General features: G+C 38.2%; 1 protein-coding gene across 4 annotated transcripts in view; it reads left to right on the top strand.

Moving 5' to 3' along the window:
* ZDHHC2 (zinc finger DHHC-type containing 2) overlaps positions 1-16632 on the top strand; it is a 31986-nt gene extending 15354 nt beyond the window's left edge. For all 4 annotated transcript variants that reach the window (XM_046940370.1, XM_040699414.2, XM_420689.8 and 1 more), the window contains exons 4-13: positions 2661-2781; positions 3532-3601; positions 5116-5148; positions 8835-8955; positions 9257-9389; positions 10625-10751; positions 10886-10978; positions 12161-12270; positions 12631-12708; positions 13164-16632. In XM_046940370.1, the coding sequence (XP_046796326.1) occupies positions 2661-2781; positions 3532-3601; positions 5116-5148; positions 8835-8955; positions 9257-9389; positions 10625-10751; positions 10886-10978; positions 12161-12270; positions 12631-12671 (849 nt within the window). In that variant the 3' untranslated portion in view covers positions 12672-12708; positions 13164-16632. The remainder of the gene's footprint in view (positions 1-2660; positions 2782-3531; positions 3602-5115; positions 5149-8834; positions 8956-9256; positions 9390-10624; positions 10752-10885; positions 10979-12160; positions 12271-12630; positions 12709-13163) is intronic.
* Positions 16633-22038: the final 5406 nt, after the last annotated feature.

The raw sequence follows: 22038 nt of genomic DNA, 5'->3' as shown, positions 1-22038 counted from the left end.
GATGGTGGGAAGCCAGGGCTGATTATGCAGGAGGCAATGAGTATAGAGAAGCTGCATGGAAGAAAGGTCTAAGGTTGATAGATACCCCCAAATCAAAGTCCAGCTGGTATGGAAGTGTTCAGTGAGAAAGATCTAATTGTCTTGAAGAACATTAAGATACTAATTATGTTCAACCTTATATATCCTCAAGACAGTTGCTTTTAGTTCTGTGTCGTTGATTTTACTTAAAAAATAATAATAAATAAAAATCTTCATAGTCTGAATGAAGTTATTCCCCATGCAGCTTGGTACAACCAAAACAAGCATTTGGCCTCTTCCATCCTGTCTCCGTGCAGACACCCCAGCTTCCTCAGGAGGTGCCACAGAACCTCTCAGCCAAGGGGAAGCATCCTATGTTTGTTTTGGAGTTTAAAATGCCCACAAAGCCAATACCTCTTCTGGGATGGACTCATACCTTTATCTTCTCCAGCTACCGTGACAATGTGATATAAGCAGCTTGTGATTTCTATGGTTCATTCTGCAGAGATTATTCTGAATAATTTTCATTCACTAAAAACAGACATAGTTGTGAAGACAAGTAGATGATTCAAAGCAATTGACGTCTTCCTTGCATTTTGCACTACAGTCTTTATTATGTCTTGGAGCAGAGAGCAGGGAAATAACTTAATTACTAAATGAAATTAATTTTTATGTCACAAAATATGTACATGTACGTGGTGACTGTAGTGATAAATCAGAAGGCTTTTCAAGTCGCTGGTCTGATGTTACTAAAAGACTTCCAGAACATCTTAACAAATCCTCAGTAATGATGCTGATATTTGAAAGCCACCACAGAATGCTACACAAACACTTCAAATAGCATATTAAAAGTAGTGAAGCTAGGTAATGGGAAGCAATGTGTGATGTTTTTGTGTTCTTTGAATTTACACGGTGTTGCTGACAAAGTGACATCTCATGTTGTTCCATGTCTTTTTGCTAATCCACTAGGGCAATATTTTATAAATAAATTAGCACGTTTTGTGATGTTAAGTTACTGTTTGGCTTTCAGTTTAAGAGATAAAGTCTGTACGTGCAAGTGGATACATATCCATCTTATCTGTCAACTAAAGCAAATACTCATTTGAGGACTAAAAGGAGAATAAAGCTTATGAGTTTTGTTCTCATGAATACAGCAGCTGGTGTAAACCACACAGCCTGCATGCTACTTTTTAAGTTTATTTTGAATTTTACAAATACAAAAGAAGTGTTAAAGTATCAGCACTGTGGCTCATAATTGACAATATTGTTAACCTGACACTTCTGAAGTTCAGTGTGTTATCCTTATCCCCCCTGTGTTAGAGATAGTTGCCCTGAGTAACAGTACTGTGCTACCCTGACTGCTTCAGGTCAGACTGTGCCATTCCTTGCCTGCATGCACCAGCTCTGTGCAGGCACTGTGAGGCAGTGGGAAAGAAGATGGCTTCCAGGAAGGTTTTGCAGACTACTCTGAGAAACCATACAAAATGATGGAGCAATAGCTTTGTTCTTCAAAACAGAAGCCACAAAAACAGAGGTCTTCTGAAGCGAGTTTCTGCAGTGAGAAATCTTTTGTCACCCAATTAAAATCAATTTAGATGTTAGCAATAGGAGTGCGTTCTTGCTAGTTAAAAATGAAAGGTGATCTGAGAAGCTCAGGCTAAAATGTGAACCACTATCTTCTACTGTAAGACCATGATATCATCAGGAAAGTAGAGTGATACCTTCTCTATGGAAGTGAAAATGGGTTCCTACCTCTGTATTTTTTTCTGCTCCCTTGGCTTTACATGCATTACTTTCATTTAGGGAAAACAAAAATTGTGTTACTATAGTGACTAACTCTTAAGCCTTTCTGTAGACATAAATGCTAGTGATATCAAGGACTTCTAGATCTGCTCGTTTCAAGAAGCTGCAGCAACAATGCTGGCTGTGATGTGTTGCAGAGGACCTAGAAGTACAGCAAATTTGGGCTACACTGTGCATCTCTTTCAGTATTTGTACCCTCTCAGCAGAGCTATGTTTGTCCTTGCCGTTTCCAGCAGTGACAGTTTCATGCAGGAGGTGTTGAGATTGGGATTCTGCCATGCAGGATATCCAGCTCTTCCCTGTTCCCAGCTAGGCTGAGATAAAACCACATCCTAACGCATCCATGAAGAGAACAGCCACTCTCCAGTGACAGAGGGTAAAAGGGAAAATGCCAGAAACCTGAGATGAAATTCAGCTATCTTTTCTGGTATTGCTAGCAACATATTTTCTTTCAGTTAAAGTCATCCCTAGCTTGCATTCATTATCTAATGCTTGGTATAATGGAAGTAGGTTAACTACTTTTCAAAAGATTGGTAATTAAATTTGATTGTGCTAGCTCTTGATCCTACCCTTGATGAGTGTCTCTTAATACTTCTGGAAGTATTCAGCATTACATCTGTACCAGATCAGAAATAATTTTAATTTCGTCTTGCTTCAATGATTAGTCAAAAAATGTCATCAACTAAATTAATGCTCTTAGGAACAATGAGTTATTTGCTGTAATACCTTGTACATGCTGCTAATCCATCTTTATATAATGAATGTTTCTTTTTACTTCTCTACAGGTACTGAACTTGACATTTTCTAATTTTTGTCTTTGGTTTTAAAAATTATTTCAGTTTCATCTGTCATATTCGGACAAAGAATCCCTAGAAAGGGAGCCAAGAGGTGAATCCCAGCAAGAAGTCTTACGGCGAGCAGCCAAGGATCTTCCCATCTATACACGGACCATGTCTGGAGGTAAATAGGTGTTCAGGAGACCATGAAAGGCAGGTGTCATGATGTGCTTGGCTGCCTGAATTAAGTAAAAAGGATTTGGATGGTACAGAAGAACTTCTTTTCATAGTTCATAAACAATATGACCTAACAACTTTAATGTAGTTCCATGCGGTTATATTCATTCAGTAAAAAGTGTTGGAAAGTAAATTGCTGTGTACAGCTTCTCTTTATTCAGGGACTGACAGTGCCCTGCTAAATGTTTGCAAACTAAAATTAGCCAGTAGCTTGTAATATCAACAAACTACAGGTGAAGCTGCAAGAACAAATGGTGTTGTAAATTTGTGAATGTTTGAGCCTAATGATACTGTAAGTTTGTGAATGTTTGTTAGCTGAGCAAATGCAGAGGATAATCTCATAGAATAAATTAAAGTTGCTAGAATAATAGCTCAAAATGGCTTTTTTTTGTTGGACAGTCTGGAAAGGTTTTATGGTCTGGTTCTAGAAAGTATTTTACTGGTTTGATTGGTTGGTTTGTAGCACTTACTTGAGTTTTTTTGAAAAAAATTTGGGCATAGTTAAGAGATTGCAAAAATAGCATTTTGGCTTCACTCTGCTAGATTCAGCATTGCAGTACCTAGAGGATGCTTCAGGGTTTGCAAGTTCTTCTGATCTCACTGCAAAACTTTCCTGAAACCACAGCTCAGCAGAGCTCTCAGGAAACAAAATGTGTATCTGTAGATTAAGATCTAATCTTGTGACTTCTTTCTTTAGCAATCAGATACTGTGACAGATGCCACCTCGTAAAACCAGATCGTTGCCATCACTGTTCTGTGTGTGACAAGTAAGAAAATTCTTTAAATGTGTAGCTTTCCTGAATAATGGCTTTTTTTTCCTTGATGCAGAATTTTACATGCAGAAACTTTTGTTTTTTATTCTTAGATGTTGAGGTAGAACGTTAATGATACATCAGAGATGATTTTTTTTCTCTTAATATTTGTTTTTCAGATTTATTTTTAAGTTATTACTGACGAAGCCTGTAATAATGTCTAATTTGTTTGATGACTTCTTGATGCTGAATTGGATTGTGTGATCTTACACACCATTTAATTAATGGATGACAATTTTTAATAAGGACCTTTCCTTAGGAATGTAACCAAAAGTAGCTGATTAAAATTTGCTTTTTTTGTTGTTGTTAGAATCTGAATAAAGACCACTACTCATGTCAATCTAATCATGGTGTCATTTACATCTTACCTGAGATAATAAGCTTAATATCCTAATTTTTATTGGATAACTTGAAAGCTATTTCTAATTAAAGAAGGAAACAACCAAGCAGCCCCCATTTCTAACTGAAGCAGTAGCATAAAGTTTTTGTTCATACAATATGGAAGGAAGCTCACCTCCATATTCTTCCCCCAAAGCCTAAATACTTTCCTTGTCAGCTTTCATCCCTCTGATTTTTCTCCTGTTAGCTTCAACATCTGTGGGCTTCTCTACTCTTGTGGCCAATTATCTGAATGTCTAAATTGAGGAGAAGGGGCTTCTTCAAAGACTGATTATTGTTGCCTTAAGGCTTCCAAATACTCTTCAGTTGCTTGTGGATCAGACCTTGCAACACTGCAGTGAGGTAGAACAGACATACCATTTTGCAGAGGAACTGAAAGAGTCGGTGACTGAAGGCACAAAGGGTGTCTTTGTTGTGCTGTGTGGGGTGGTGATTGCAGTGTAAGAAAGGAACAGCCCCACATCTAAGCAGAAGAAATTTTCCCATGAAATACCATTAGTTAATACATTTTGCAGAATGCCTTGATTTCATCCTTTAAATTTCAATTGCTTTAGTTACGCCTGATTTTCTTGTACATGTTTTATTAATGGAGAGTGATTAAGTGCAAAAACATTTTGGATTTTTCATATGTGATAAGTTCTTAGAAGGCATATGCGCATATATTTATATAAATACTTGGAAATATCCTTAGTTGCATCATTAAGCTGCATCATGTAATAATTGAATTAGCCTAGTTTCTAAGTCTTTGTCAGAGAATTAACAATGTTTGAAAAACTTATTCAGATAGAGGACCAAATCTTAAAGCTGTTGTAGACAGTGTGTTCTTCTACCACTAAGCTCTTGAAAAAACAAGTGTTTGAGTACTTGCAGGTAAAATGTATTGTATGAAATTATTAAAGTCCTCGTTGCTTGACAAAGTAGGCAACTAATAATATGCATGTGTAATGCTGATGTGTACTTAAATAGTTGAATTCTGACACATAACTGTTTCTGATTTTTCTTTTTTTCTTTTTTTTTTATTATATACTTTGAAATCTGTTGTTTTGGTGGTGTTTTTGTTTTTTTTTAAGATGCATTCTGAAAATGGATCATCATTGTCCTTGGTGAGTGTACTACATGCTTTTGCTTTTTATTTTTTTTATTTGGTAAAACAAAGTCTTCAGGGATCATAGGTGGTGTTTCACCATTCCTAGAGCTGGATGCTAACATGAAATTACTAGTCCTGCAGAACAGTTCACAGAATCAACGAATGGCCCAGGTTGGAAGGGACCTCAAGGATCATGAATCTCCAACCCCCCCCTCCACAGGCAGGGCCACCAACCTCCACATTTAATACTAGACCAGGCTGCCCAGGGCCCCATCCAACCTGGCCTTGAATAACTCGAGGGACGGAGCATCTACAACCTCTCTGAGCAGCCTGTTCCAGCACTTTACCACTCTCATAGTAAAGAACTTCCCCCTGACATGCAACCTAAATCTTCCCTCTCTCAACTTAAAACCATTTCCCCTTGTCCTGCTGTTATCTACCCTTTCAAAGAGTTGACTCCTCTCCTGTTTATAGGCTCCCTTTAGGTACTGAAAGGCAGTTGGAATTGTTTATTTTATATCCTCTTTGCCTAGTTATGAGATGTGAAAAGAAGTTTAGATACCATTTTTTTGTTAGGTAACTATTTCTGTAGTTAGGGTAAGATAGAATTCTGGTAAGAAAGAAAAAATTCTTTAAGAATTTCATATTTTTTTCATGCACTTTGAGTATTTAATGTTACTGTAGGTTGAAAACTGAGGGGAAGTGCTGTGCCATGTTCCCCTTACCAAAGTGACATTTGCCCTGCAAAGTCACTTCCTAGGACAGCTTGTGTTGGCTTCCTGGAAACACCTTGTTAGCTCTTCGGTTTTTAGGGTTCTTTTTCTTGCTTTCTTTTCCCTTATCTTTCCCTTCCACTCTTCCCCCTTCTGTGCAGCACACTGGCCTACACAATGTTTTTGTTTTCCTGCCCTTTCTCAGCAGCTCTTGGAAACAGTGAGTGGGGATATTGAATTAATTTACTTCACTTTGGCAGGTATCTCACAGAAATTATTAAAGACAAATGTTAGAAAGGCTCAAATTGAGAAGACTTTTATTTAAAAAAAACTCCATCTTTAGGGGTTCCTTGGGTGACTTCTTTGACCAATAAAAGTAACGGTTCAAATCAGTATAGTAGATAGGTAAGCTTTGTTTAATCTTTTGGTGGGGAGATGTGATGCTTAGGGGAGCAGGGAAACAGTAATGGGAATTAGTGTTTGAATATTCTGCTTGGAGTAGGATTTCTGGAGAGGATAGTTAAAAATAACCTTGGAGAAGTAAGGGGAAGAATTTGGAAGGAGAGGTAGTGAGATGGCAGAGATGGCAGTCATGTTCTTGCCTCAGATCAGCTATTTCCTGATTTCTGGGAGGGTTTAGCTTGTCCTACACTCCTATGCTAAAGGAAATGTAATAAATAGAAATATGTAATGCTAATTTGCTTTCTAGCTACTGTAGAAGTTTAATAGATGCAGAAACAAAATCATTAATGATTTGAGTGCTCTTGCTACCCATGTTATAGATGGAGCTGTAGACAGAAATGTGATGACTTGAAGCATCACCAGAAGATATAATTTGATATATAACAACTCTAATGCTACCAAGATGCATTATGAAAAATTTGGAAACAATGAGAAACAGATCTCCTCAGTCCTTTGAGTTATCTGAGAAGAATTTACTACTCAATTTTGTGATTCTTTTTGTTAACTGAGTTGCCTTGTAACTTACTTTTTTACCTGGCATTTCTAGTAAACTAACTCTTGAGTTAGAAAGGATCTATTTTCTACTTTACTTCAAAAGGAACCATTTTCAATTTTATCTATAATCCAAGTTGAACCTAGAATGTTCTTTTGAATAAATATTTAACTGCAATAGAACACGGTTATTTAGCAGCCTGTGTGCTAACAGTTTTGCTCATCCTCAAAATGTTAGGGTTTGTATTTAACTACCATTCTTGGTTTTTATTATTTGAAACTGCATGTGCAAATAGAACAGTTACAAAACCTTGATGTTTACTTTCTCGTTAATTCCTTAATGAAATATTCTTTTCCAGTAATAACTCCTCAGTCTGGAGCTTTGTCAAAACTTAGAGAAGCAGGATGATTTATGAAAGTTTGTTTTAATGTGCAAAAGAACGAGAGAAATCTTTGATTCAAGAGACGTTGTTTTTGCCAAGCAACATTTCACATGACAGTTCTTTTCTCATGCTAAAAAGTGCCAAAAAAACTGCCATAAAAAAAAAAAGTCACAAGAGTAAACAGGTTTATCATAGAAACCTTGAATCTGAATAGCTTGCAGTTTATCACGGAATCACTAACTTTGACATATATAATGAAAAAGCACTTCACTAGGGAGAATTGAACAATTATTTTCCAATAAGAATCATGATGAGCTTAGAAACATGTCTTCGGGTTTTTTTAATTAGAACAGTCTCTTGCAAGTCCTACTTAATTGTCACTGATACAGATGCTTAGCTACTGTTTTCTGTTCAAATGGTGGTACTAAATATAATGTTTACACAAGATGGCATGTTTCATTAAAACAAATAAGAATAAAACCCTATTTCCACTGACCCAGTGGATGGGTACCAGTGGTGTATAGAGAATGGTCATTTGATGTTTTAAGATTTTACTCTGTTCTAATTACTGTTTATCCTGCTGCTAGCATCACTATCTCCCTTAATAAGGGAATAGTTGCCGTAACCTCTAGAGACAGCTGAAGCTGAGCCTCTCAAAACCTTTTTTTTTTTCATATTTTTTTTTCCCCAGAATTATTTTTCAACATAGATGTTTTCGTGGCGATAGTTTTCTCTTAATTATCTAATATTTCTGATAGTTAAAGAAGGAATGTGAAATTTTATTTATTTATTTTAACTCTCTAGATAATTGTGTGAAATTTAGCAGTGCAGTGATAGGTTTTGTTAGCTTCTTCATGCAGCCAAATAACAGAAAAAGGGAGCTGTTTACCAATAAATTCTCCATGGGCACACATTCAGTATTTTTCCTTAGATGGATGTAATATCATCACGTGTTTGTTAGAGCTGTAAAATTCATAATACTGAATATATTGGCTTTAATGGGAATCTGCTACAATACTAAATGAACCCTCAATGTGTCTCTTTGATAGCGTATATGAGTAGCTCATTATCACATATAACTTCTTTAAAAACGGGAAGCAGGTGAACTTCAAGCCTGAAGAATGACAAAATGAGATTCATGTTGACATTTGGATGTATAAGTTTTATTAATCTCTTCTTTTTGCTGTCATGTTGTCTCTGGTATGGAACAATTTTTCTGTATTCAACAGGAGTATTTCCCTTATTATTTTATGTCAGTGTAATGCTAAAACATGGGCACCTAAACCTTTCTATAAATGAGAAAAATAACTGTGACTGTGATTCAAATGTATGTTAGATGTGCTAGGAACAGCTTTCATTCAGTAAGGCAAAACTGAATTTCAGTAATCTGTTGAAAGCTGTACTGCATTGTGAAGTACCTCATTCGTTTTTTTTTTTTTTTTGTTTGGTCTGGTTAGAAATACTACACTAATCTGAAAGTTAAAGCTAAAACATGTTTCAGTAGCTTGAGGCACCACAGATAGGAAGCAAGTCTGGGTCTAGATACTGATATTACTTTCTATGAAGTAAATAAGTTTATTCTTAAATTGGAGGAATGCAAAGCGAATAAGTACCTTTACATTCTGTTTTCATTTTTACTTTTTTGTTATCAGGGTGAACAACTGTGTTGGATTCTCCAATTACAAATTTTTTCTTCTCTTCTTGGCTTACTCTCTACTGTATTGCCTTTTCATCGCTGCAACAGATTTACAGTATTTCATCAAGTTTTGGACAGTAAGTAGTAAATTTATTTTTCCTTAAAATATACTTGGAAGTTCAGATCCAAGTGTCAGGTTCTTGTTGTCAGTGTTTATAGTAGCTCAAGAAAGGACTGGTTTCTTTAAACTACATGCTGTCAAAAACCAAATTGCACGGCTGTCTGTGCATAAGAGGTGCATCACATATTTACTCAGGCTCTTGTTGCATGGTATGTCTCTGTCTGCATTGAATTGGATTTGGGTGAATAGAGGATTATTAATAATCAAGTTAAATAGCTATTTCCTCATTTCTAAAAGCATTTTTTTATTATTTTTAGAATGGCCTTCCTGATACTCAAGCCAAGTTCCACATCATGTTTTTATTCTTTGCTGCTGCTATGTTTTCTGTCAGTCTGTCTTCTCTCTTTGGATACCACTGTTGGCTTGTCAGCAAGAATAAGTCGACTTTAGGTAAGCTTAATGCTTCTATGTTTGGCAGCAAAAAATAATGAACAGATGGCTATTATATCAAAACAGGTTTTAAGGCAGTGCTTCTGCATTCAGTTGTAAGTAAACTCAAATATGTGAATGGCAGTTTAACAGTTACATGTTCTGTCCACCACATAATTGTAGATGCATGGGTTTAATTATGGGTTAATTTTAAAAACCTCAGAGATGATGTCCTGTGCCTCTGCTATGGGAATATTTACAACTGTCAGATGTCATCATTAAACCAATATCTCCCAACACCCTGATGTGTGGTTGTCAAGTCACACCTGTCCTTTACCGTGCTGTGGATTGCAATAATAATATCAATTCATTGAAGTTTCTAGATCTCTAAATGTTTTCCTGTTGATACAAGCTGAATAAGGATAATCTCTCTTGTATTTTCTTTTCCTGGTTTTCTTGAAATTTACAAATTAGTAGACGATGAGAGGAAAATTTTGAAGATATGTTATTTGGAGGAAAGTGGGTTTCCTCTGCATTCTGGATGACTTAAAGCCCCTTACCCTTGGATAGGGAAGCACTGTGGGAGCACAATTCCCCCCTTGGATCGAGAGCAGTCTGTGTGAACTGTGCTGTCAGCCCTGCAGGACATGCTTTATATAGCCTGCTATATATATATATATAGCCAATTAGGGGAATTAAATGGCTATCAGTCAACATGTGGAAGGTGAAGGAATTTTCTGCCTCAGGCACTCTGCAACACTTGAGGCTATATTTAGCTCTCTTCCCCTGAAATTTAGAGTTGACATGCATGGGGAGTGATCCGGGCCTACAAGTAAAATGCTTTCTTTATGTAGCTGTAAAAACATACAAACTTTTTGTACCCCAGAGTGTAAAAAGCTACTAAAATAGGGTAAGCTTCATTTCTTTTCCATTGCTCTTACTGTAGTAAACACTTAGTTCAGTCTAATTCTTTTCCCTGAACACTGTGGTGTATCCACATGTTGAAAGCTTCATGTAACACATCACGCCATAAGGAGCACTCTTCCTCACTTTGGTCAGGGTGGAAGGACACTTCTACCCCTCCCTGCACACACAGCAGTGTGTAGCCGTGACTGTGGATTCCACAAGCCAACTGGGTCACTTGAACAGCTCAGCCATTCCTCTTGGCTGGAGATGTAATTGCGTGAAAAATTGATGTGAAACTTGAATGTGCTATCTTGTGAAGAAATCTAATGGATTTTTGCTTTATCTTTAAGAGGTATTCAGAGCACCCATATTTCATCACAGAACAGACAAGAACGGTTTTAGCTTGGGCTTCAGCAAAAACCTAAGGCAGGTGTTTGGTGATGAGAAGAAGTACTGGCTGTTGCCTGTATTTTCAAGGTACACTCATTTGTTGAAACTGTTAAATGGTCAGTACCCACAGGGCGTGGGCCTTGGTTTTTGTTTGTTTAATTTTCTGAAATTAGATATAGTCACTAGACTAATTTGATTGATTTATTTATTTATTTTTCCAGCCTAGGGGATGGTTGCTCCTTCCCAACTTGCCTTGTTAATCAAGATCCTGAGCAAGCCTCCACACCTGGTGGTCTTAATTCAACATGCAAAAAGTAATCTACTTTTTGTTATTAGTTTCGAGTACTTGGTATTCTGTTTTGTGCCAATACACGTATAAATCAAACCACGTTTTATGTGTAGATTTTCATATTAAGAAGTACAAGTCAAATTTAAAACAGCTAAGTTGTAATTGAGCTAAGCCTGAGACTTGTATTTAAATGTATGGAAGTAAGAGGTTTTTTTCCTCCATACTCACGTTCACACTGTAACTCTGCCTCGGTTCAGTGACATCCCACAAACTGTGAGTTTTCCATGCCTGCCTCATTAGTGTCAGTATGCTCTGTTCTGCATGCGGGCAGTTAGTTGGTCTGCCTGATGGTGTCGCCATGCAAGGCTTTTGGGGAAGGCCAGCTGCTTTGTTTCTGGCGCAAGATGGTTTGTGTACTGGAACACAGACCTCAACATTTCTGTACAACAGGGAGCCCTAAAGTAGGGGGTGGGAAGGAAACTGTTTTCAATTCACATGTTCTGTTACTGCTGATAATCAGAAATGTTTTCTTAATCTTTATCCTTCAAGGCCACGTTGTGCTTGAAGTATGAGAAGTGTGCAGATGTTCTTGAAACCAAATGAAAATTTCACAATAGCTTAGTAAATTACATTGCAACTTTTTAGTAATATTTTCATGATGAAGAGTGAAAAGCGTAGTAGATATGAATACCTTGACTAAAAAGGGATAACAGAATCATATTGACTGTCTTTTATTTGTATAACAAGCGTGTTGCATTTCAGCTAGCTGTGCACTGACAGACCAGAAATGACATCCAGCTGGAGAATGTTTTAAATCTTGCCCTAGTGACCAAGTCAGGGAGAAGGGAACCATAGCCTATATATGGAGAGAGATTCTGGAAATGTTCTCTCTACTGTTATGGTGGCAGGTTTGCTGTAGTGGAAGAGAATATGGATAGAGCGTATTTGGAACTAATGCATATAAATATAGATTATCTGTCAAAGAAAAAAATTATGAGGTTTCCCTGTTCTGTGCTAGAGAGTTGCTTTTGAGATTACACTTGTACCTGTGACAACTACACTGCAATATATGTAATGATAGAAGTTCAGTGATTCATCAGAAAATAAGCAAGGTAAGGGAAGTAAAATACCACGTATGACAGACTGTTTGAAATGTGTGGTAAAGAAATGGAGATTTACAGCACTGTTCTTTTTAATGACATTACAGTGAGAACCACCTGTTCCCTGCAAAGCCACTGCGTGACTCCCAGAGCCACCTCCTTACCGATACACATTCCTGGTCAGACATCGGTGCAAAGGCCGAAAAGGGCAAAGTTGGTAAGGAACTGATGTATGCTGCAATGATTCGCTCCGTAATAAACTACCTTTGGCAGATACAGTGTAAAAATGATGGTGGTCACTCTGTTTGTTTTCACATTTCTTACAGCTGTGCCGCTAAGCTTATTCTGTGCATGTTTGTACAAAGTTGGGCATTTCAAGCTGCCATGCCCTTCCACGTTAAACCTGACAGAGGGGTACTGAGAGCACCAGCACTACTGGGTACCGGTTAACACTTACTGTCAGGCTGGGATTATTCTGGGGACAGGCTTCTTATATGAGAATATGAGGATGCCTTGTTGCCAAAAGCCATGTAAAGAAAAGAAAATAAAACTTTTTTTTCCTCTTTTTTCTTCAAAGGTATGAGCAATCCTGCATTAACCATGGAGAATGAAACCTAGCTTCCCTAAAAAGAAACATCTGAATATTTTAGGAAAGGTATGTTGATATTCTGTTTGTTTAATTTTCTGTTCCATGATTCCTTACCACTTGAAGAATGCACAGAAGTTCCTAAAATAATTCCTGTCTGTTTACTTTTCCTCTCTATTTGTTTTACCTTGAGGTAGGAGCATATGAATTCATGGTTTTAAACTGAACCTCTGATGGGTCATGCTCGCAAAATATTGTTTCACCTTTGCACTCATTGCTTGTTAAGTAGTATTCCAAAATGTTATCATTCCCTTTCTCTAGACAGTTCTAGATTTTGTGAGCTGAAAATGAAAAATTCTGATTTTGTGAGCTGTTCAGGAAATCTTTCTAAAGTTAGGTTTAAAACTGAAGTTACTTCTTAACATGAACACAACAGATAATAGCTTCCTCTGCTAAACAGCTGAACTTCTACTAGACTTTCTTCAATTCTAATGATGTATTTTGTGTTTTATGTTCTGTTCCAGTTCAAGAAAAAGCTGTTGGTGGAAGGAAGATGGATTCTTCCAAAATCAGCCCTGTTGGCCAGCTGCTCCTGTCTGCTCCTACGTGGATGTGCTCAGAAATCAAACTGACAGATGATTAGCTGTCTCCATGTCATTGCTTGAAACATGAAACAAAACATGCTATTTTGAATCACATAAAGAATGTTTCAACTTTAAAATTACTATTTTTGAACGGTGAAAGGTGATTCTGAGTACTGGGGCGGGGGGGGATAGTCTGACTTTACTATTGTAAAAAATTCTGTGGCTGGTTTTACTTCAATATTCAGCACAAAAAAAAAAAAAAAAATGACCTCCTCACATACCAGCCTAGGTTCTTGCCCTGATTTTGAAAGTTCAGCTGTTAATTCAAATCACTGTAAGTATTTGACTTAAATGTTTGCACTGCTGGCTTGATCTTGATAAAGTGGGAGAATAATCAGTGTTGACTATGGACAATTCAGTTGCTTGGTGGACTGCATCTTCTTTTGAACGCTTATGCAATTTTCTGAAGATAAAGCAACCCAAGTGAAGTGTCGGACTGTTCTGGGTACTGTTGTGGAAAACATTACAGCAAAGGCTCCCTTTTAAATAACCTAAAGTTGTGGAAGTGGGGGGGGGGGGAAATCTTTGATAATTGAATGCTTGTGAGTCTCTGATAAGTGAATGATTAGAAAGCCCACATTCAGAAGGATAATATATAAGTGAAGGTGGTACACTGGGGATTTTTATGAAAGCTGCACAGGACAATCCTATCAAGTGGGGATTTTATTTTCCCCTTTAGAGCCTTCATCCCTTTAAGAACAGGAAGGCTGGCACCTCACTCGAACCAAAAGGCATTTGGTTTTGTTATTGATGTTGGTTTTGTGTGTGGTTGTTTTGTTTTTTAAGCAAACCTTTGTTCTTGATGGCCATTGTCTTTCAAAATCTCACTTCTGCTTAATCGATAATTGTTTCAGACATTTTTTTTACTTGTTCTTTAAGACACTGCATTTCTGACTGTATAAATTAATTAATATCATCTACAATCAAGGAGACATTGTTGTAACTTATGATGTTTGCAGTTAAGGGACAATGAATATTTGACTGTAATACCAAAAGGCCAGACTGCTGCATGTAGGAAGCTCCCCTCCATTAAGCTGGAGAGAGACAGCAGCTTTCTTAACATCTGAGTTAACCAGTCAGATAATGAAAGATAAGATGTGTTACCAACTGCAAAACCAAGGAAGTTTCTGCAACACAGATCTAATTGTCTTGTGCCTTTTGTATACACCACATTTACGGTATCAGTGTTTACATTTAAATGCAAAGTATTTGTTTTTCTGAAAATAACAAGAAGGAACTTAGTTATGCTTTTCAGGTAGACTCACACTGTAAAGATTCCAGTTTGTTGAAGAAGAGCAAACCCATTTAGAATACTGGTAGCAAGATTAAGTGATGGATCTCTGAAAGGAAAAATCTTATCAGTAACTCTTCTACAGGCAGGTAACTTTCTTTTGTTTCTCCTGGGATTACAACTGAAGTGATAAGTGTTGGAGCACAGATATGGCTTTTTTTTTTTCTCTTGTGGGGGGAAAAAAGTATTGCATTGGTTTTATTTACTCTCCAAATATTAGCAACCTGAAACCATCTGATTCTTGCCAGAAGTGCCAGGATAGGGATCCATTGCTGTAGAACACTTTTTAAAAACTAGCATGAAGGTAGCACACGGTTTACATGATGCCTGCAGACATCCTCGCAACCAAAAGTTTTCCACGGCTATTTATTCAGTGTTGTCTTATCAGCTTAGTTTGTGTTAGTGTTTGTTTTGGGTGTCAAGGGGTAAAGGGGAGAGGGAGAAAGATGTATTTTTGACACTTCAGGTTCTCTGGCTGTATAGTCTTGTTTTTTATGAAGTCGGGGTCATTTGTTGTGGAGCATGCATTCGAAAAGAGTGAGTAAAAAGCTGAAATTCAGCTTTAATGTGACTTGCTCCATATTTTTACATAAAGACAAATTCAGCTTTCTTCCCAGCAAAATTCATAACAGGAATTGCTGTAATGCAGGTGGCAGACCTGCCCTGTAGACAGGACAGCAGTCACCCTCCCTGGATGTGTTCAGGGCTCTGTGGGGTCACAGTAAGGCTAGGAACTGATGTAGAGAAATGACAGGGATCAGGAAATACCTAGGTGTCTCAGCAGTCACATTTAGAAAGCACAATAGCCATAAATCTTCAGTTTTGATGTAGCCTTTGGCTGTCCCTTTAGGAGAAAAGTGAGAGAGAGCATGAGGCCAGGGAACAAACTGATGAAGGGAGGGGACAGGAAGATGAGACATGAGGGTCATCCAGTTGTGGTCAGCAGATCTGAACTACAGGGCCACAGCTATATCTGATCACAGGTTGGTATGAGTTGTGCCCTAAGAACACTGAGGGTAGCTGGGGTGAGAGCAAGCTTATCATGCTCCAAGATGTAGTTTCTGATTCAACTCTATTTTTGGCTTTAAATGCCCCAACAACCTATATAGTATATAGAGAAGTGAAAATGGTGATCCTGACGTATTGTCATTGAGCACTGATGCTATTGCAATGCATGTGGGAGAATTTGTGAACAGGTAACAGGAGCAAGAACGCAATGTTGTTTGCCCACTTACTCTGATTCTCCTGTTCTTTACACTGTTATTGCTAGGCACTTTACTATAGTCTTCTAGGTGATTTCTGTATTTTTTTTAAAGACCGCTTTATACCTACTGTACAGTTAATCAACTTTTTTGCTAAAAAAATAAAAAAAGCCCTGATATTTGTCTAGAAATAACAACCCTACATTTCAGGCTTCTTTGGAAGTTAGATGAGTTTGACAGACTCACTCATCTAATGAGCCTGAGTCCCTCAAGACAGCAGAGTTTATTTTGTATACATGTAAGCAGTCATATGAAGCACTAGCCACCCCCAAATGCTTAACAAGCTTCCTTAATTTGTATGTTAGAACAAATGCACTACATCTCCACACCAGAAGTGGCCCACAAATACTATTTATCAGGTATGTACAGGTGATGCAATGCTCAAAGTCTTCCCAGAGAACTATTTTTACTGAGACTGAGCATATAAATGTTGGTTGGTTCCTTCAATTGAGCAGTTAGACATACACAGCTGTTGCTGTGCACTAAACTGCAGACTGAAAGGTTGGCAGTTTGAACTAATGAAGCCCTGGTAATTATTTCCAATTATGTGTACTTAAAATCATGGTCTTTAAGCAAGGCTTTAGCATGGGTGGAAGTAGCAAGATTGTTTTAGTGCATGGTATGCTACAGCTGTTGTTAGTCTCACAGCTGGACTAAACTTTTTTTTTCACCTTGATTCAGTTGACTGGTGTGTTGGATGTAGGGGGAAATAAATTTTCACATATCCTTAGCATAGAGCTTTACCACTTGTTAATGTACTGCTCATATAAATAAATGCTTCATGTTCAGCAAATCACATACGTAGTGGTCATTCATATCCTACTTTCAGTTTCACCAGTCATCATGTGAATTAGAGCTTCATTATTGTAGTTACTGTAATTGCCCTCTTTACCAAAGCTCTTCACAGGAACATTTATGTGAAGCAGAGGCTGCAGCATGCACTCAGAGCTCTTCCCCTCTTTCTACAGCCTCTGTGGGTTTTTGGCTGAAATCCTTGTATGTGAATAACCAAACCCTGTACAAAACTTCTCATGCAAAACAAGATTAAGGAACATACCGTAATGCTGTATGGGTGATGGGGTGTCACTGTTTGCAGCTACCACTTTTCCAGTAGTTATGTGGTAAGAGGACAGGAAAAGCAGCAGCCTTCTGGGGTGAAATTTAGATCAAATAATGTATGACTTAACCCAAGGGAAGCCTTGCTTTTATGTCCTTTGCTGTTTAATTTTTCCCTTTTCTGGTCATTCATTCTAGATAATCCTTGTTTCTCAAAGTTTTCCTAATGGCACCTATTCCTGTCATAGAGTAACTCAGGCATCCTGCCCCTGCAGTATTTGGGGCAATGATTACTGACTTTTGCCTAGATCCTCAGGCTGAAATCTTCTCAAGCAGATGGGCCCAACACTTTGTAGCAGCAGTTTGGAGAGCACACAGGTTAAGCCACAACCCCCATCCCACCCTCCTCCATCTTCACAGCCATAACTGATTGGCATATCTGGAACAGACCCAACACCTCCTGACAGTCACTATTTTTAGAAGCCCTTTTTCCCTTCTCAGTTCATTTAAGAAGTCCCAGTTACAAACACAAAATACATTAATTATACAAGCTGTGTTACAGCCTGTTATTTTCCCCGTACTAATAGATATTAAACTGGTCACTAGTTCAAGTTGGCAAGAACAAAACAAGGCCAGAAGCTTAGTGATGGTACAGACACATTAGCAAATAATCTCTGCATAAAATGCTACCACAGATACTACTGTGCTTCAGAGCATGCAGAGACAACCGTGAAAGAAAACAAGGAGCTTGTGAAGTTCATCTATTATATAATGAAAGATAAATAAAAGATACCGACACAAATGCAATGTCTAAAAACAACAACAAAAAAAACCAACAACAAAAAACAGCAAACTGTTCCAGATGGTGAGGTGATAAATGCAACCACAGCTCAAAACTACTACCCTAAAAAAGATACAGCATGTTCTATGTAATGCCACTTGACCCTCACAGTTCAGCTGTTGCTTATTTCCAGTTCCCACATAAGGAAAGGGGCCACCTCTCCCCTCCATCTACTTCCCTTGCATTACCATCAGTTAGCTGAGGCATTTCATGAGAGCAGGAGAAAGCTCACTCAGGCAAAAGAATTCTCCCACTTGAGCGGAGGCAAAGAAAACCTCATCTGTGCTGGCAGGAATAGAACAGGAGAAGCCTCTCTCAAAATCAAACGTTTACATTTGGCATCATAAAGCAAATTACATTCGCAACCTGAGACATAGAACAATGGAGGAGAATCTTCCTCATTTCTCTACCACACCTACTCAGGCACAAGAGAAGAAAACACCTAAACAAGCCCTTGTAAACCAGCCAAGGTACATTCAGGTTGAAGAATACCAGAAAAACAACTTCATGTTATGAATGGGGAAGTAAATAAATTAAATAGAGCTCTCAAGCTTTTTATATGTGTAAAATAACAACTTCACAATTCCTTAAACTGCACTGAACTCACAATTAACATTATAGGACTGTTTAACAGCTGGCATTCATTGAGAAGTTCTAAAAAATGATTGACCATGGAATTATTTTCTTCCTTTCAGTACATTCAACTAGCTTAGACAAGTTAAGAAACCAGGTGGAAGTTCAAAAGCAGAAGATCTGGAAATGCACTTTTCTCAAGTAAAAACAACACTTGGCAAAATGAAAAAAGAACAGCTAAAAAGCACGTTGGCAAAACAAGAAGTGATACACCTTTGGGAGCCTAATACGGACCTCAAGTTTGTTGCCTTTCTTCCCCCTCTTCCTTTGAATAGCATATGAGTTTGTACGTAGCGTACTGAAAATAAATAAAGCCACCACCATTAGGCCTTATAAAGCTACATTTTCATTCTGTCAATGCAGCTCAGTCCAATGCAAAGGAAAAAAAAAAGACAACAACCTCAACATGACACTTCACAATGGTAAGCACATGGAAACCAGTAATGAGAAGGAGATTCAATGGTGTATTACAACTGCTATGTTGTGGTTCTGTTGTGATTTCAGTATATTGCTTCATCACTTTTCTAAGTCACACAATATCAAACACCTTCAAATAAGCTCAGTATCGAAACAATAAGTTCTCATGTGCAATACCCTAAAAGAACCCTGTCAGAGAGCACTGGACTCCAACATACTCGTTCTGCATGCTGATTTAATCAGCCTTTCATCCATTTTCTTAATTGACCACAAAAAAAGGATGAAGCAAAAGAATTTCATATAGCTGAACAGCAACTATCACTCAAGAACATTCAGCCAACATGATTGAAAGAAAGATTTGTTAAGCACTAATGCTTAGAACCTAGGAAACTCTACTTAGCACTATACAGTGAAAATATAAAATCTTACCTACCTCTCAAAAGATAGATAGGTTTGATTCTGTAACTTCCATTCTGAAGTACACTGTTACTTAAGTCAATGTTTAAGGTGACTCCCCTAGCATGAAAATTAATACCATCGATGCTGTGTAGTTAACTGAAACACAACCTATAACACTTGCAGAAGCATCTTAACTGTGTTTACGTAGAGCTATACATGAAGCATACTTGTTAGCAACCAGCTTATCCCCCTGTGACTAGACCCCTCTCAACATCTTGCTCACATCCACTCTGATCTCTGCTCTCTGCTCAGGCTCCCCCATTTAAAGCAGTATTTGGAGTTAAATAAAACCTGATAAACAATAACTGACTCCAAGGCACACTGCACCCTTAAGCTCCAAGAGTTCATGATGCCCCACTGTCACACATGGAACCGGTCATCTATTTCAGCCAAACACAACATTGCAAGAGCATGCAAAGAGGAAAAGTACAGACCTTACACAAAACTCTGTCTACACCAGTTACGTCTCCCAGTCCATAAATTAAACATGAAGTAACCATTCCATCTTCACTGCATGGCATGTCCCGTGTGACCAACAAGTAGCACACATACCTTGTGGTTGCAGTACTCTCCTACTCATGCCTCATCTACCAATTCAGGATCCTGGTCGTTCTAGTTCAATATACTCTAATACCACCAGACCTCATGCAAGCTAGCGCTGGGCGAGACCTGTGACAATCTTGTCTAAACATACTTGCTCACAGCTCAGTCAGAAGCTATCTCACCTTCATAAATCCAGGCTTCTAATCGCCTTCTTATCCTCCATGTTTGGAAATGGTTTCTAGGATTAGCTGCTCCATCACCTTCCCAGGGACTGAGGTGACACTAAGTGGTCTGCAGTACCATGGGACCTCTTTTGAAGGCAGGGCTGATATTTGTTCTCTTCTGCTCTTCAGGAAACTACCCTTACCACTACAATGACAACATTCAGGCTTGTTTCTTGCTTTTCAAATCCCCTTATCAGATTAAATTCCAGATAGACTATGGCTTTCTTAGCCAAACCACTGCACAGTTAGTGTCTGCATCACTCCTAAGTGATCTGTCCTTGCTTCCACCATCTGTATTCTTTCTTTCTATGTCTCAGTTCAATCAGAAGCTCCATGTTCACCACTGCATGCTTCCTGCAACTTTTACTTGACTTTTTGCACAAGCAAATGAATCATTCTTGAGCTTGAAGTAACCAGACATAGGATTCAGGAAAATTCTTGGATGTCAAAGGTACAGGTCATCCCCAAATTCATAACTGAAAAACGTCCCAAGTACTCAAAATCCATTTCAGACCTGTTTTCTCCCATCTCAAAGATTCTTCTTGCCTAGTTTCAATGAGAAAAGGGATTAAATGCTTAAAAAAAAAAAAAAAGTGACAGAACACAATGTTCTTGGAACATCTGACTCCAAGAGCCAAAAATACAAGTGAGAAAAAAAGAAGTCAAATCAGACAACAGCTTTCGATACTGCATTTCTTCTGACAAACCTCCAACAATAGATTTTAAATGGATTGGGAAGAGGAGAAGCCTGCAAAGAGAATTCCTGTCTCTGAACAAAAATGTACATGTCTAGACAGCTGGAACTCTGCCTTTACATTTATTTTCACAAAAGCAATTAATTCTGTCCACTTTGGAAACAGATTGATATTTCAGGCTCCACAGTTTACAAATGACAGTCCTATACATAAGAGGAGATGACCTTTTTTTCATAATCTTGACAACTCACCATGCAAGTCACTCCTTAATGGAAACCAAATCTAATTATGGCACAGAAACAGCGCTGCATAGATGCCTCCCAGCTGTAACCAACTCTCCTCACAGAGGATCACATTTGATCAGACCAAGAGTTCTCAGACAGAATAAATGGTAATCTTAGTTTAATATTGATCAGTGGCTTTTTGTAATTTTTTTTCCCCCATCCCAAGAAAAAAACTAAACATAATTGCTTAAAGTCAAATGCCCCATGAGAATTTTAGACTAGGCTTATAAAAACTTGGCCTGATCCTGCAGGCTCACGGCCCTCTGCACCTGGGACACCCAATGCACACCTGCTGCTTATCCCTTGGGTTTAGGTTCTTCCAGCAAAAGGAGGCCCAACTCTGACATGCCCATGACTGGAACCAAAGCAAAGCACAGAGTAGCATGCAGGATGCACAACAGTCACTTGAAAAGCATCTCCCACTCTGATCTAGAGCTCTTACCACACACACACACCTTCACAAGCCTCTAAAAGCATCCCTTCACCCACACCTAAAAAGTTATTTCAAAACAAAACCCCAAAGTTCTTAGAAAAGTCACTCCCTCCAACAGCTAATTATATTTACCCCTATCAGCTATTAAAGCTGAAAACAAATGTGTTGATTTCAGGGGTTCTTCATTCTGTGCGTACACAAAATTGTCAGCTGAACCTAAACATTAAAAGGCAGAGTTTGATGTCACAGTAAGAATGCATTGTGCCCTTCTGTCAGACAGCATCTATCTCCTTGTTAAAGCCAAAGACAAAGTTAAAAATAAAATAACTTTCCCTTACCTCACGCATAGCGATACCAACAGAAATCATCAGTGGGGTTTGGCCACTTCAGGATTAAGCTGCAGTTACCACTCTAGCAATGCAGGTCAGTGGGAATCAATGCAAACAGAACTCTGCTCTGGATGAGGCATCAATCAGCAAGCAGTGAACTGCATCATTTCGCAAACAGAGGAAGAGAACCATCATGTCCAAACAAAACAGCATTCCAGTATTACTGTCTGTAATACACACATTCCCGAGAGGAAAAAAAAGAACTTCAACAAAACCACCAGTCTCTTG

The sequence above is a fragment of the Gallus gallus genome, chromosome 4 (assembly GCF_016699485.2).
Source record: "Gallus gallus isolate bGalGal1 chromosome 4, bGalGal1.mat.broiler.GRCg7b, whole genome shotgun sequence".
Lineage (NCBI taxonomy): Eukaryota > Metazoa > Chordata > Aves > Galliformes > Phasianidae > Gallus > Gallus gallus.
Note: the sequence above shows the minus strand (reverse complement) of the source record. Positions and strands in the feature narration are given on the sequence as shown.